Here is a 16,449-nt window from a genome sequence, read left to right on the forward strand (position 1 = left end):
ATCCCAGTGTACAGACTTGACTTAGAATATTTTTCCATCTCTAACATAAAATAAAAAAACCCCCAGTGTTCTATGCAAAATATACTTGTAGAACTTGAGGATTTTATAATGAAACTTTTAATTTGAATAATATCCCATCTCTTACTTCACTTCAATCTGTAAGGCACTTTAATTAAACATTATGGTGGAATGCATATACAATTATAGTTGGAAAACCTGGAAACAAAAGACACAGCGCCGTGTTTGGTTCATAAGGTGACAAAATGCTTGTCCTCTTGCATTCATGAGGGGCAGTGCAGCTGCTGACATCTTGGGGAAAAGTATAAGACACAGGAGTGTAGAGTCAAAATGGTAAGTCAGGCTTAAAACATTAAAGGGAACGTCAGAGATACATGTGTGAAGCATTTTAACTCATATAGAAAAACCTCATAAGCATACATACAAAAGTAGTAAAACTTCTGATGAAAAAATATAATGAGTACCTCTGAAAGGCATTAAAACAGAATGAAGAACTGAAAATATAAAAGAAGTTGTAGTCTTACTGTCCCTTTCAAAAATTGATTCCAGGTTGCTTAACAGCCTAACAAAAAAAATGCAGTGTTTTCCAAGTTTTTTAAAATTGTTTTTTGTGTCCAGAGGGAACAGAGTAATTATTTTCTTGATCAATAAGCTTGGTGATGTCCTCACAGCATAGGTATTTAATGGTTTACCCATGTATATACGCTCTGATCGTGAATTTTTTCAGGATAAATTTAAGATTGAAAGAAACATTATTCTATGGCGTTGTCTAATAAACTGTATAATAAATTAACTGAGATTTAAAGGCATTTTTAAATCATTCACTTAAGCATTTAAATTATAGGTACAGGCTAGATGACTTTCCATGCATGTGAACTCTATTATTCTGTCAGACTGACCAGTGGTCTTGACTGTTCAAAGGTCAGTGGTCACAGTTGTCCTGAATTACCAGTCCTTTTTTCATGAGGACCCTCTGCTGCGTTGCATGCTGTAATCTTCTTAATGGCTTCATTCCAATATTCACACATAATATTTTAGATTTATTGACTGTTAGAAATACTACCATGCCAGTAGCAGTTCCGCTACTCCTAAGGTATTTAAAATTGGAAGAATAAATCAGGGCAAGACTTTCAGGAATCCTTTGTTTTCTTGGAAGGGGGAAAGCCCCTCTTTTTTCACTCTCCTGACAAGAAAGCTTGTTTCTAAACTTCATCTTTTCACTGTGAATTTGTCTATTTTTTTTAATTAAAAAAAAAGAAAAGTAAGGAGCTACTTCTCTGGGAGTAAATTTCCTAATATAATAATACTGAGATCACCACTTTAACAATAGAAGGCATTAGAAGAACATACGTGACCATAGACTGAAATTTATAAATTTTGGGCCTGACCCTGCAATACCTGCTTGCACTTAACTCTGACATAAAGACTTCTCCTTTGCTCAGATGTGAACACTTTCCCAAACAGCTTGCAGAATTGACAGCATCACTTCTAGCAACCAAGTCTTAATGACTTGAAATCGTAGACTGAGCAGAACTTTTATAAATATGATCTTCAGAAGACAACAGACTTTATAGTCTTTTAGCTTCTTCTGTGGTTGTTAAATATTGTCAACTGCAAAAGCTACAGAGCTGCTGAAAGATGTGTAATGTTTGTACTGCCTGGTACCTATACACTGTGATGCAGTACAGAATCTAAACTGGATTTCAGAGATTCAGTTTTGAGATTCCTAAAGTCAGAGGATTTTAGCACCATAAATTTGGCATATGAACATTGCTGTTCTAAAAGTAGCATTTGAGAAGTAGGCTGTAATTCATATAGAAAATTGGTTACTTTATGCAGTGATTACTGGGGTTGCAAATTATTTTGTAAAATACGGTGATTAATGCTATTATAAAGAAATTAAAGTCAATGTATAACAGTGCAATTAAAAAGATGTGTTTTCAAAATATAAATAGCATAATTTATGATGTTTTTTTCCATCAGAAAATATCCAAAAATATATTTAGAGACTCAGCAGTCAGCAGTGCTTGCAGTATTAAGAAGCAACTGTTTATTGTGAACAAGTACTTAGAGTTGAGATTCTGTTGAACCTTGATATAGTTTTAGAAGCTAGAAGTGAGATTATAAAGTACAACTAGCTTTGAAAACATTTGAATTTAAGTAGTTGTTTTTGTCTAAATGATGAAATTTTGATTAAATGCTGGAGGTCTCCCTGAGATGCCTAATCCTCTGTGTATAGATAATATTCAAATGCACAGAAGCCCTTTACTAGAAATAGTGATTTAAGTATCAGACTCTCGTTTTTTCTGAGGTTTTTGTTTTGTTCCTTTTCTCTGTTTTCTTCTTTTACTTTCTTTTTTTTGAGAGTGACCTTCTACTTACTTTTATAGTGGTATCATCTGATGGAGAACAGCAAAAAGTAGTTTAAAACATAAAAGTTGTTGCTAATACCAGAGAAATAACTGGATATATTTTTTCAGAGCTCTAATAGTCCTTTGAAACTCCAGTGTATGGTTCTGTATTTCTCAGATAACAAACATATGCAAACATAATTATTCTATGTGTGTTTAAATTTATATGTGATTCTTCTGTTCACATGGATATTGAAGAGTGGATATTAGTCATGTTTTCTGTCTATCAGATATTTAGATTTTAGGAGACCTAGAAAAGATGTATGGGTAACCATTTAAATAAATGATCCTTTTTGCTTCAATGACCAACACAGCATATTTCTACATTTTAGATACACCTAATGAAACATCAGTCTCGTTTGTATCTTTGAAAAACGATTGTATTGATTTAAACCTTCCTGAAGTTCTGATTGCTCTTTGCTGGCAGTAGAGCAGTCCAATGAAGTCACCTTCCTATGAGAAGCTGTTGCTAGGAGAAGATAAAAACAGTTTTCTTCTAGTGTAAATTAATAATACAATTTCTGCAGCAGATCACTGGTGTCTTTCAGAAATAAATTTTAACAGCATTCTAACCCCTGCAGTTTGTTTCTTGGAGTCCATTATTTTTAAACTTTGTAAAAGGCCATTTCTGCAAGAGAGATAGAAAGAAAAAAGGTTTGGCATTCTTAATCATAGTTAGGTAAATGGGATAAAATTTAAAATATGAAATATAAATGAGGAAAATATTTTGATACAGATGCTGCTTGCTTTTTTTTTGGCTTGGTGTCAGAATTGTGTAATTTTAAAATAATTTCAAGTGCTATTAATGATGTCACCCAAAGGGGTCTCACATTTCCTTGGTTTGAGGCACATGGATGTAAGCAATCACAATCCTGCTGTATACCAGGTCCTTCCAAGTTGTTCAGTGCCCCCTGTCTCTTACCTATGCCTGCTATCCTGGCTGTAATAACTGCATTATCACTCTGCCTTTGATTCAGATGTGGAACTGGGACAATTTGCAGTCAGCCTACCCAAGTGTGGCTGGGCTGAGCCCTGGCTAAGGACTGTCCTGTCCTTGTGTGTTCACTGGCCTCAGCTTGGAGGAGGCCATGGCAGTCCCAAGGGCACTTCAGGGTCCCCAGCCAGGGTCCTGCTGGGGACAGCTGGCACATCAGGGCTGTGCTCACAGACAGCTGTGGCTCAATGATCCCTGCAGGCTTCTTCTTGAGAGCACCATGCTCCTGGTTCTTCTGCAGAATAATCTGATAGAGCTCTTCTTGCCTTAAGCATTGCCCCCTGAGAGAAGCAGGAGTTGGAGGAGCTTTCTTTGAACTCTGGCATTGCCTTTCTGAGGCTCAAACTCCCTCCAGGACAGCACACTAAGATGTGTATCTGTCTAGAGTGCCTGCCTGCAAACTGCCAGCCCATTGGAGGGTCTTAATAATGCTGAGCTAATAACACTCCAGTATGGCAGCAGAGCAGGAGATTGCTTGTTTTCTGCTGTTCTTTTTAACACATTTTTTTTGCCTAAAGCATCCTGTTAATCAAATTTGCAATAAGGTTGCTTAGGGTCTGCCTGAACTGAGAAAATTAGGAAACACCTTTTCATTCATGTTCCCCATTTGGTCATGTAATCCCTCTGCTCCTGCATTATCTTTACCCCCTCTCTTCTCTTAACCTGTCCTATCCTCTGCCATAATTTCCCCAAAATTATAAGGTACAATTTAGAAGAATTTAGATTTAAAAGAATGTAGATACTTTTCTCCCTTTGCCCTCCCTTGCATTTAGAAGATGCTTTGCCTGTCTTGACAGAGACAAAATTTTAACAGTGATAGTTCTTGTTGAATTAATGTTATTGCTTTTATTTTAGTCAAATTGTGCTACTGTCTGTGGGCAGGTCTTCCTTGTATGCATTTATTTTCCCCACAATGAAATCTTATTTTTTACAACTGTAAAATAATCGTACAATACAGAACAGAAGAAAAAAATCAAACCACAAAACCAAGACATGCATTTATTTTTTCAACCTTGAACTTCTTAACTGGTTTTTGTACTTGGACTTGTACTTTTTTTTTCCTTTTGAGGTGTAAGGCGAGAACGTAAATGAGCCTTGGTGTGTGCTTTCCATGGGCTAAACGAATCAGGCTCGAAACTTTTATCTAGATCTGTGGAGCTTGGATATAAATTGAAAAGATCACAGCTATGGGGAAAAGACCTATACTGTAAAGGCCTTTCTGCATAGATTATGAACATCATAACTCAATAATTTTTTTTTTCCAAACTATGGTTATAATTGGACCCAATGGGGGTCTCTCTCTTTGATCAGATCACAGTAACTGTGACTTTACACTGGAAAATGTCACTACTGTGAAGGTTTATCACCTGTAGAGCTGGTCTTTTCTCTGATGCCATGTTCAGTTCTCATTAGCATTATTCAAAGTTTAGTTGTTAATTAGGTTGACACTTCAATTACAATCATCATCTACAAGAGCAGTCAGGACTGCGTGCATAAAGAAACAAAAAGACACTCCTTCTTGCATATATTTCCAAAAGAATGAAAGCTCTTTTGGTGATAAGTTTGTATTTATAATATTCCTTTTAAATAGTAACTCAGAATGTTACTTCATTTAGAGACTTAAATAATGCTCTGTTGGGGACATGGCAATACGAAGGGATGTAGAAATGTGTATTCTATGTAAGTAGAGTTGACTTATTTTCCAGGTGTCCCTCGTGATGGAAATTAGGAGAGTATCAACTATATCTGGGTATAATTCCACATATCTTGTAATAATTCCAGAATTATATGATTTTTCTCCAAAATATGTTGAAGTAACAGTTACATAAATTAAAACTTCCTCCCCTTCTTTTTTTCTTTTTTTTTCTCTAATTCTGTTTAACCAGTGGTTGTTATTTGCCAAGTAAAAAAGACAAACCTCCTTTAAAAGGTCAAGCACTATAATCAGAATGGTCTTTTTTTCTTCTAAACTGCAGGCACCTCCTAATTACTGGGGTTTTTTTTTGGTTTTTTTCCTTCCCTTTCACATCAATCAGTCAAGGACAATTCTTTAGACAATTCTGTAGGCAGTGTTACACTGAATTTACAAAAAACTTTTCTCAACTATTTGACTGTGGTAGCAGGTACTTCCATGTTGCATGAGAAATGATGTAAGATAGGAATTTGACCTAAAATAAGAGCTATTCCTTGGCACTGACTAGTAAGTGACCGTTAAGAGTCCTTAAAAATAAACCTTCATAGCTTAAATAAAACAGATCCAACTGTCTATGTGCAAGCAAGCAAATACATGTTATGCTGGAACAAAAATCTGCAATAAAGTGATGCACATGCATTTTACTGTAAAATAATTAAGCTTATTTATGTCAAGAGGCCTTGGGAAAAAAAAGAGAGCATAAACCAATCTGCATTAGCACTCTACCATCATCCCCTGCCTTCATTTCAATTAACAGACCAGCAGGTGCTCCTTGCAGTTAAAAAGATAAGCTATCAAGGAGGAGGATGAATTTTTGGCTGACCTATAGACACTATGGTTTGCCTGCTGATTGGGTTCATACCTCGCTGTACCAATTTCTGAGGTGTTAATTTAACTGTTCCACTCTGTCACTCAGGTCTCGGCCTTGAAAAATAAACTGAAAAAGCAGTCGACAGCCACGGGCGACGGAGTGGCCAGGGCCTTCCTTCGGGCACAGGCAGCACTCTTCGGATCCTACAGAGATGCACTGAGATACAAACCAGTAAGATGGCTTCCCTGTTGCTTTTTTCCCTGAGTTTATAAGAGCATGGTCTCATTCTTTCAAGGAAAATGTGAAATGTTTTATCGCAGTTTCAAATCTTACTCCGTGCTAAGGAATTGGAAGATACCACCATCTCCCAACAGTGAATTTAACTGAAGAATACTCATCCAAAGTCAGCTATTTTCTTATTTGCATCAGTTTTATTCTTTGTTTAGTATAAAATCAGATTTTATTAGTGAAGCTGCTCACACTTCTTAATGTGGTGATGAACTGAAGGGGCTGTGCCATTAAGACTCCATCGTTTTTCCAGAGGTTTTGCTGTATTGGAGGGCAGAAGCTTCTTTTCTAGCAGAAGCCAGATGTGAGTCAAACCTGCATCTCTCCAATTATACATTTATCTTGATTACATTTGGAAGACAGGAAAAATGAAAACCCATTTCGACTCATGAGAACCTCAGAATTTGTATTTTTCACATTTTGCTGGTATTACATTGATTAATGTTTTATGAGCTTTCATAATTTCTAAATAATAAGCTTTCATAATTTCTGAATAATGAAGGTGGCACATACTGAGTTTGAGATAAAATAATTTATCAGAAAAAACTTAGGGATTAATTTAATCCATCAGTCCAGATTATTTTTCTTACCAACTCCTGGTTGTAGTTGGTTTGATGAAATGCGAGATGAAATCAGATGACTTGAATTCCGAGGATCGGATGTTTGGTTATCTGATGGATTCAGTTAAATTCAGATTTGACAGGAGAAAATCATCCTCACTTGAGGAGTCAAGTTAGTAAAGCTGGTAGGTGTATGGAACATGGGTAGGTATTTGTTTGGGGGTGCAAAGAGCACTCTAAGGAGTATGGTATTCCTTGATGGAAAGGCTTCTATGGTATTCCTTGATGGAAAGGATAGGATAGTTACTACTTGCAGAAAAGAGCTTGACTGGGGGAATCTTTAAAATACAGTTTGTCCCTTAGGTCTTCCTTCTCCCCAAGTGGTTCTCTTCTAGGCAGTCTTTTGTGCCATGGGCATTTTGCAGAGCAGCTGCAAAGCTGTGCCACTGAGAGCCAGTGTTGTGAGAGGGCAGGTAACCCGTGCAGGCATGCAGTTGTGTACAGCTTTAGTTCACGTGGTGGTGTTTAGCAGCTCTCTTACAATGTGGAAATCCTGTTTGCATTCCATACAGAAAGGGCTGCACCTGTTTTAGAAATCACTGGATTTCAACACACTGCTTGTTTCAATAAAACAAATCATTTCAACAAAACAGATAGATATCCTTTATTCCATAGTGCCATCACCTGAATGTAATTCACTCCTCAGTCTAAAGGTGAGGACACTAGTCCATGCCAACTCATGGCAGCTTGCAGTAAGAGCTGTTAAGTCAAAAAGTGTCTTTTGGACACTTAGGATATGTGCAAACAGAAGGATGTCAGTCTGCTTGATGTCCTTAGCTCTAGTCTGACCAGAAATAAGCTTCTGTCAGTCCTTTGTTTTGGTAAATGTGGAACTGAGTGTGTAAGTTCTTTAGCAACCTGGTTAGCATCTCTTTTGAAATGAGCTCTCCTTTTAACTGATTCCCATTTTATTTCAGTTTAGCTGTTGGCATATCTGAGATCTACATTTGCACTGTATTGGAAACTGTGCACTGTGCATCATTTCAACTGGCAAACATTTGTCAAAATGACCTTTGAAGTCTTTCTTTCTGCATTATTTTCTTTTGCAGATTTATCTGGTTTTGGCTCCACTGATTGCATATAAGGGAAGATATTTATGAAACCATTATGGCCTGATTTTTTTTTTTTTTAAAGACAAGTTATTTCAGAATATCTTAGCGGGCAGAAGTCTGCTGGCAAATACTAGCATATCTTGGATTGATATCAAGTTGTCCAAAGACAAAGCATATTTAAAAATAAATAAAGCCCCCTTGTAACTGTTATTTTGAGCTATGTTCGCATAATCTTAACTAATTCAGTATTTCACAGAATTTTTGTTGTGAAAGAAAAATTGAATTGGCTCTGGATTAGTAGAAATTAAGAAGATTTTCACATGATTATTCAGCTCATTCTGCATTTGCCTTTTCCTTTGTGAATTGGAAAGCTGAAAAAATCAAATCACATTTGGCTGTATTAGGAATATTTGTCAAGAGTCTCAAAGCTCAGTAACTGCTATTGCAAAGAAAATACTTCCCTTTGTTTTGGAGTCTGTGGTGCCAGGTCTAATAAGGTAATTTCAACCACAGCTACAGACTTAATTTGCATTCTTTCAGGAACTCAGGTAGTATTTGTGCAGAAAGTTTGTCGGGGCAACACTTAAATGAAAATATTTTCCATATAGATTTGACATATTTTTGCCATAAATAAACTTATATTTTCAAAATCAAGAACTGAGGTGTTTTGGGGTACAGTTCTGAGGATCACAAACCTCCTGGTGAAAAATAAAATAATGTATTTGGACAGCTATCAATTGCTTGAAAGTTGAAAAACATGTCTAAGTGAACTATTTTCCTTGCAACCGTGTGTCCTGTATGATTTCAACTTGAAACATGAAACAACTGTCATTAATATTCACTTTGAGTAAAGAACAGCTTTAATAGTGTCTGTACTCATCCAACACTTCACTCCAAACGCTGTTCATCACACTGAACACTCATTCTGTGCAACTGTTTGTTTGCAGCACAGGACAGATTCTCCCCGGTATAGCAATATGTCTTGGACAAACGTCTAGCAATTATTGAAAAAAATGATTGGTGAAAGGCAAAATGGGAATCTTCAGGGGTCTTGCAGAGAGTTCGTGGGCCTCCAAAGGACCATATGGAAAATCTGACTACTCCAATACAGGCAGGAAATATGACATGTAATAGAGAAAGTTTATAATAATTTTTTGTGCATATTAAATGATAATGAAACACTTAATCCAGTAAAAGAAAAGAAGAAATAGCTGGTTTTTTTCTGATTTAATCATTACTAAATTAACCTGTCACATTGATATAACTGTTAAGAGTACTTTTTAATATGCTGCACTTTACATTAGCAAATATGGTGTGGTAGGAGTGGAGGTGTAGAGCAAAGCAGCCCAGCTAGTGCTAAGGACCTGACATTAACACAGTGTGCATTTCTGCCTTCACTGGGGTTCTGGTCCTAGTCTGGTGTTGAATGCTGAATACTCATGACTAGCTTGAACTCTGCTTTAGTTTAATCCACAAAGAATCCACTTCACACATGGTTTGTGGGCATGATTGAAAGAATTTCTTCAGTGTCATTTGATAAATGACCTAAAAATAATCCAGAAAAAAAAAGTATTAGCAGTGGAATGGTGAATTATAATGGTTTTGTGTATGGTCTCCTTCACATAGAGGGCTGCAATCCATTTTGAGACATTGTTTACCTTGGGTGCTCACAACTTGGCCTTGAACCTTGTGTTGCTCCTAATTTCTTTGGTTAGTCCAGTTTTTGGGGATTTCTCCTGGATAATACTGCATGTTCCATGTTTCAGAATTAAAGGCATAGGTGGGGCATAGACACAAATAGGGCAGTTGAGAAGTTTGTGTCATTTTATCAGGGTATGTGTGATGTTGTGTTTTTCCCAGCTATTTTATTTTACACTTCTTCCTGCATCTACATGGGCAGATGAAGGCCAAGACTTGTACATGTTTTTCATAAATCATATGCAATATGGTCAGTTAATAAAATAATATGTGACATAAAGAATTCTGTAAAAGAATTCTGTTGTCTGTCCCAGTCTATGTCTGGAGAGGGAGTGGTAGATAAGAGAACGGAGGGGTTGAAAATACTGAATATAACAATATTTACTATGATAGAGAATAATTTCCCCTCTTTTGGGGATAAAGACCTTTAAGCTCTGGATGTTAAAAAGAAATAAACCCAGAACAGCTTTGTTTCAAGTTGTGATGGCTCTAACATCACTCATCAGAAATGAAATGAAGAGCAAAGGCTGCTGGCTTGCTCTGGAATGCTCAGCAGCAGGAGTTCAGGGGGGGAATACACCAGGATAACCTTCATGGTGAAGATGGCACAGCCTGCCAGACCTCTCTTGAGTGGATGGTTTCCTGGATGCTTTGGGCCAGTACTGACAAGCAGTGACATCAGCTGTCCAACAGATGTTGTATTCAATGTACTATGAATCAGAATAATACACACACAAAAAAAATTATATTGGAAAAAAAAATGAGATTCAGAATGCACCTGAATTATTTGAGGATGAGGAGATAGTGAATGATTCTAATTGAGTTTTAAAATTGCAGATATCTCTTGCAATGGGCATTGACTTGTTTACCTTACCCCCAAGAGTTTGGTACAAAAAGTACAGCACCATACAGTAATGAAATGGCAGAACATAATTGGTGTTTAAATTCAGAACCACCCTTTGTAATACCTCTTATGACTATTTATTTGACTTCCATAAGAATTCTGGTTTACATGTTGAAAACCATACTGGTTTTTTTTTTTTTTTTTTTATGGCAAGGACTGTTACTGGTTCTTTTTTGAATGTAGATACTGTGTTAATAGGAGTTGGTTTTAGGTATAATTTAACTGTAAGAAATATCAGTATATTTGAATCTTGGATTTTTTGGCTGATTGCAAGAAATTTACAAATTTTTGAAAAGTTTGTTTGTAAATGGTACCTTCCTGAGAAGAATCACAGAACATGCTCAATTACCACTTGGCCATTATGTCTGAATGTCATGACAGAAATTTTTAAGAAGAGGAATTTTAATACCAAAATGAAATTATATTAATTGTTGCAATGGAACTAATAGTTGGGATGAGTCATGCTAGAGTGAGGCAATGTTTTCTGCAATAAAAAAAAATATTTTTACTTCTTGTTCAAGTTAAATATCACTAGATTTAGAAAGCACAAACACACCTTTTAATCTAGGGGTTTTCATTCCTTTTAAAATGATCACTCTGGTTTAGCTCAGTTTTCATGTTCCATTGAGGTCTGTATAAATAGCTTGCTTAAATGTGAATGTAGCTTAGACTCAGAAATTCCTGCTGTGTGTGGCAAGCTATGAAAGGGGAAGAAAATTCTATAGCAACTGTTGTTGGAAGGACAGATATCATGTTTGGGCATAGATTGTTTGGTGTGAGTATTAGCTGTCTACTTTTCAGTACAGAGTCCCCACTGGGCTTAGATCGAACTTGTTTTGAAAGTACATTGTGGATCAATACAACAAGGGCCAGCTGATGGCTGAGCAGTTAAATATCAGTGCAGCATTCCTCTAAAACTCTGTTTATAAAGGTAGTCAGCTGTATTTGCTGAAACAGGAATGGTACAAGCTTTATGTATGAAAACATTGAGAGCTGGTTTTGTTTATAGTAATTCAATAATTCACTTGTTAAATAGCACTTCAAAAGGCTTTGTGTTTGCAGTAATAATCTTGAAGATTTGGAAAACAATTTTGTTGGTGAGAACCTTGAACAAATAAAAGAGCTAGGAGTTAATAGTGTTATTTAATGCAATTTCATTAAAGTTACCACAGATACCCCAAGAAAGCTTCCATGTGGAATTTCTGCAGGTTTCAACAGATTTTCTCATTTTCATGTGCTGAACAGGTAGGAGCTTTAAACCTACTCAAATTTTTAAATCAGTCTCACAGTCAGCAGGTTGAAATAATACGTATGACCTTTGGATGTGAACTCCTTCCAGAATTAAATGAATTTTCAGCAAAGAAATAGCTTTGGTTATTCTGTGTCTGAAGTGTACTGATAAGAGAACGGATGCACCAGTGCATGCATTCTTACTAGGCATCTGAAACATTCAGTGATTAAAGGAAAGTATTTGGGAAAATATTACAGCCATGCACTAAAAAGGAGTGTTGAACTCTCATTTCCTGGTGTTCTCTTAGAAGGCTCCACCACGAGAAGTGCCATCAGGAGAGCTGGCTGGCTGCTCTCTTTTCCCTGGCTGGTGTGAAATGGCAGAGCCAGCCTGCCTGTTTTCTCTCCTCTTGGGAGATAACCTCTCCTTTTTCATCTATCCCAGGAGAATTGGGAGACTGGCACAGGGAAGCATAGCTTAGTTTTTATTATATTAAATAGTTTATTTTGAAAATATTTTCTCTTTATTCCTAAATTTAATATTTCCTAGTATATCATGAGCTGCCGTCTAGTCAGAGCTGCACTCCTACAAAGCCTCTGTGTTTCCAGAAGTGCTTTCTTTGTGTAACAACAACAAATAATTAAATAAATATGATATATATGTGTGTGTGTGCGTGTGTATGTATATATAGGGAGCTCTTTTAATTTGCTGTCTTGAAATTTCTTGGAAGAGCAACAGAACTGAGAAGAGAGTCTGCCCTCAGGAGCACTGTGTCTTATACCACCATGTGACTGTTCCATTTGTTTTGATGCACTTTGATTTGCTAAGTAGCTTGGGGTCATCTTCTTAAGACAAGAGTCTTTAGGAGCTCAAGAATAGCTAATGCAAAGTGGGTCAGGAAGGCAGTGCCATTTACAGTACCATGAATATTTCAGGCTCTTTGGCAGATCCAGCATGCCCTGCATGTGTGCAATGTTCACCAGCTATTTTGGGATGAGTAGGGGGAATAACTTAATTGCTTCTGGAGGTTTGATGAACACAGTGCTGTGTATTGTACTGAGCTGGGTTTGTGTTCAGAGCAATCAGCTACCCTGGGACAGGGCAAGGATTGTGCAAATCTAAGGCTCTAGTACTTCCAGTGAGAGAACTTTTCTAAAATCAGAGCTTCCATAAAGAAGTAAGGATGCAAGACCTGTTTTTATACTTAAGTACTTTGCTGAGTTGGAAAGAAAAAAAAAAACTTGGAAAGAGGGAAGTTTTTCATAGTATAAGAATAGATTTTAAAATGACATCACAGTGGATTTACTGCAACATTCCCTTAGGTCACACTTGAACCATTTAAAAACAAGGTGTGAGGAACAGTTGAAATTAACTTAGAGCTGCTCCAGCAAACTCAGCTAAGTGTCCTGGAGGAAGTGCTTGCTGGCAGTCTGGAAGCAGCTCCCTGCAGTCAGCTGGAATGATGGGCAAATGCAGAAGTGCCATGTGCCATTGGAGTTAAACAGGGCTAGGAGCACAAAGCTGGGGTGATCATGACCATTAAATTTGTCATTAAAATGGCTGGAGCTGTTGTGAAGATCAGTGTAGCAGCTGCCTTTGATCTTTCCTGAGTGGCTGAGGTATCTTATTCTGTTGTGGGACTGTACTGGAGATGTAGCTTCTGGGTAGTAAAATTTCAAATGGCACATTTGGGTGGGGCATGTTGTGGCATTCCAAGTTTTGTGTCTTTGGGATCTTTGGTAATTGTTGCTAGCCTGGTAATCATTTTGGTTTTGTAATCTTGGGTGAGGGGCCTTTACAGTGAAATCTGATTGTGTACCTTCATTGCCACACAAAGTTCATAATTACTTGTTCAGTTATGCCCAACAGCTTCAAGTATTTATCACAAAGTATGGAGGAGAATAAGAAAATTGGAGAAATGCTCCTCAGGAACATCCAGTGGTCTATGCACACTGAAGACAGCAAATTTTAAATGAAATTAGGGAATTTCATTTAAAATTTCAATCAAAGAATTTGATTGTTTATAAAGATTCTCATTAACATCTGTTTCTTTCAATGAGTGTTGTTTTCAGTTTTTTGCAACAAGCTCTGACTATTCAATGAACACTTGTTTATCTTCTTTCATCATCCAAGGGTTCTGCACTTTTCCCATGTGGGAAGATATGTTTTATTAAGTGTTAATGTTCAAACCTTTTTCATAAACATGTTTCAGTTTGTAGCCTTTGTTTTGTGTAAAAATAAAATAGATGTGTGTTTCAATAATTTCCTGTTAAATCAGCAATGTATTTATCAATCTTCTCATGTCTTGGTAGAATAAATATAAAATTAATTTGGTGCAGACAAATATTTTTGGACAGAATTACAGTATATATGAATGCTCACCATGCTAAATTTTTCTGTTTCAATTTTTTTAGGGAGAGCCTATAACTTTCTGTGAGAATAGTTTTGTGAAGCATCGTTCCAGTACAACTAAGCAGTTCCTGGAAACAGCTGTTAATCTTCAACTGTTCAAACAGGTATAAAGGGTGTAAATGGCCCATATTTAAGGATTTTCTGTTAAAACAGATCTGTATTTTACTATATTCTCCTTTCTGTCAGCCTACAAAAGTGGGATGAAATCTAAATACAAGTACTTTGGGTACAGTCATCCCAGATTAGTTGTATTTTTATATCTGCAGTTATGGTTTAAAGGAGTGGCGGTGAAACTGAACAAAAAAATAACCCCAGGGTGCAGAGCCAGTGCAGCATCTCTTCAGAGCCAGTCAGCAACCCAAGTAAACAAGAAAAATCAGGGATCTCCCAGCTTGATGGTTGAACTTCATTTTCAGCTCTCTTGGCTCATGCCCAAAGAGCCTGAACAGCAGAGTGCTTAACTTAAATTGCAATTCACTGGTGTTTATTTAAAAACTGGATTCATCCTGCAACTGCAGGTTTGTTTGCTGGGCTTTTTGAAATATGCACACAGAGAATGTCACAAACCTGAGCTATAGGGGTGGCCTGAACAGTATTCTAGCTGATCTCTTAATGCAGAATTTGAATTAATAGAGGACAAATTGTTGAATATCTGGGCACAGCTCAGTTATAGTTTCATTACAGTCTTTGAAATGGATTTTTTCTTTGATTTTATTCTGTAACTCTTTTCTCTTTTCATCAGTTGACCCTATTGCATGAAAAGGGTGTTAAACTTACCCCTAGACTTATGTGAAAATCAAGGAAAATGTGAATGAAATCAGACAATTCATGAAAATATATGTTTGCCTGTAAATGCCTGGAATAATTGATACACAAGAGTTCATGTTTAAATAATCAGAGGGACTTCTTTGAAGATATACAGCCATGATAGATTAGGGAAATCTATTTTATGTAGAATCTTCTAATTTTTAAAAAGCATTTGGTGTTAATCAGAGGTTTGTGTCTATTGTAAAGATTTGTGTGAGGATGGTGTTTTATACAAGTCCCCTGAAAACATCATCACAAAATGGGGCTCCTTCAGTTTTACTATGGTTATATAAAATAAGCAGTAAGAAATCTGAAACCTTTTGAAGTCTGGTTGATTGGATTGAAATGGGAAGAAGTAACTGAAGTGTGGTTTACATTTTGGATATCTCTGTGCAATAAGGTAGCATGAAATTTTCTTAATAAAAAGCTGCTCACAAGCAATGTTTCTAAAATGTTGTCACACTGGCATTATTGAAACAAAACCCTCAGTTGCCATGAGTGGGCTGGCTCTGTACTTACCCATTACACTTTAATGTGTTCAATTAAACAGAATCAGTTTACAATTTGTTTATAGCTTGTTTTAATTTTATTTCAATTGAAGGAAATAATAGAGGATTAGGAAATAGTAACAATTTTGATGATGTGTGTAGTTTAATAGTAGTAGTAGGGGTTTTTTTATTCCTCTGGTTCTTGTTGCAAAGGTTACTCCTACTTATTCCATTAATCCTCAGCCCAGCTGCATCTTCTCCAGTTTTCCCACTGACAAATGAGCTGTTTTCAAAGTTGCTTGTATTCAGAGAGACCAAACTGTATTTTACTCTGCTCTGAAAATCTTTTAAATAGAAAATAGTTCTTAGGGGCAGCCTTAAACCTGGACCAAGCAGAAAATTGGTACTTTAAATACACCCGTTTGGCCATAATTGACAAGTGAGCTTTGTTTGTGCTGTTCTATGAAATCCTTCCTTTGTCCCTTTAATTTGGGAATCATGGAAGGTAGACAACCTTTGTATCGAGCTGCAAACATAAGTAATTAATAATTGCATCTAATGTGTCAAATAGTTCTCATGAGTGTCCAGGGAAAATATGGATTCATTCTTAGAACTAGCCTGAAGCCTAATGTCAGACTATCTCCCTAAATAGTGTACTTGTATCAGCAAGGCAGTCTGCAAAGTTTATTGGGATTTTTTCCTAACATGTTAGAAAGTGTTACTTAGAAAAATAATGAATGCAGAAATCAGAAGCCTTTGAAATTTGTTAGTAATTCAAATTTCATTTACCGTCTTTATGAGCTGAGCTCTCTTCTTGTGAGATATGAGCTGTTATTTTGTGGAAATCACATTTAAGATGTTTGCTTCTAAAAACCTTTTGGTTTTAAAAATTGATAAAATTACTTGGATATTCTGAATATATGTAGTCTCTCTTTTGGGTTTAGAACTCAAAATCAGTTGAGGATAATGTCTTTAGTCACCTTAAAATCCAAGGGTAACAAAATTGCAAGTTTTTCATTGAA

The 16,449-nt window shown here is 36.4% G+C and overlaps 1 protein-coding gene across 5 annotated transcripts in view; it reads left to right on the forward strand.

Annotated features, from left to right (window-relative positions):
• DENND1B (DENN domain containing 1B) overlaps positions 1 to 16,449 on the forward strand; it is a 150,698-nt gene that overhangs the window by 102,583 nt on the left and 31,666 nt on the right. For all 5 annotated transcript variants that reach the window (XM_059854461.1, XM_059854462.1, XM_059854464.1 and 2 more), the window contains 2 exons: positions 6,033 to 6,158; positions 14,135 to 14,236. In XM_059854461.1, the coding sequence (XP_059710444.1) occupies positions 6,033 to 6,158; positions 14,135 to 14,236 (228 nt within the window). The remainder of the gene's footprint in view (positions 1 to 6,032; positions 6,159 to 14,134; positions 14,237 to 16,449) is intronic.

The sequence above is a fragment of the Haemorhous mexicanus genome, chromosome 9 (assembly GCF_027477595.1).
Source record: "Haemorhous mexicanus isolate bHaeMex1 chromosome 9, bHaeMex1.pri, whole genome shotgun sequence".
NCBI classification, from domain to species: domain Eukaryota; kingdom Metazoa; phylum Chordata; class Aves; order Passeriformes; family Fringillidae; genus Haemorhous; species Haemorhous mexicanus.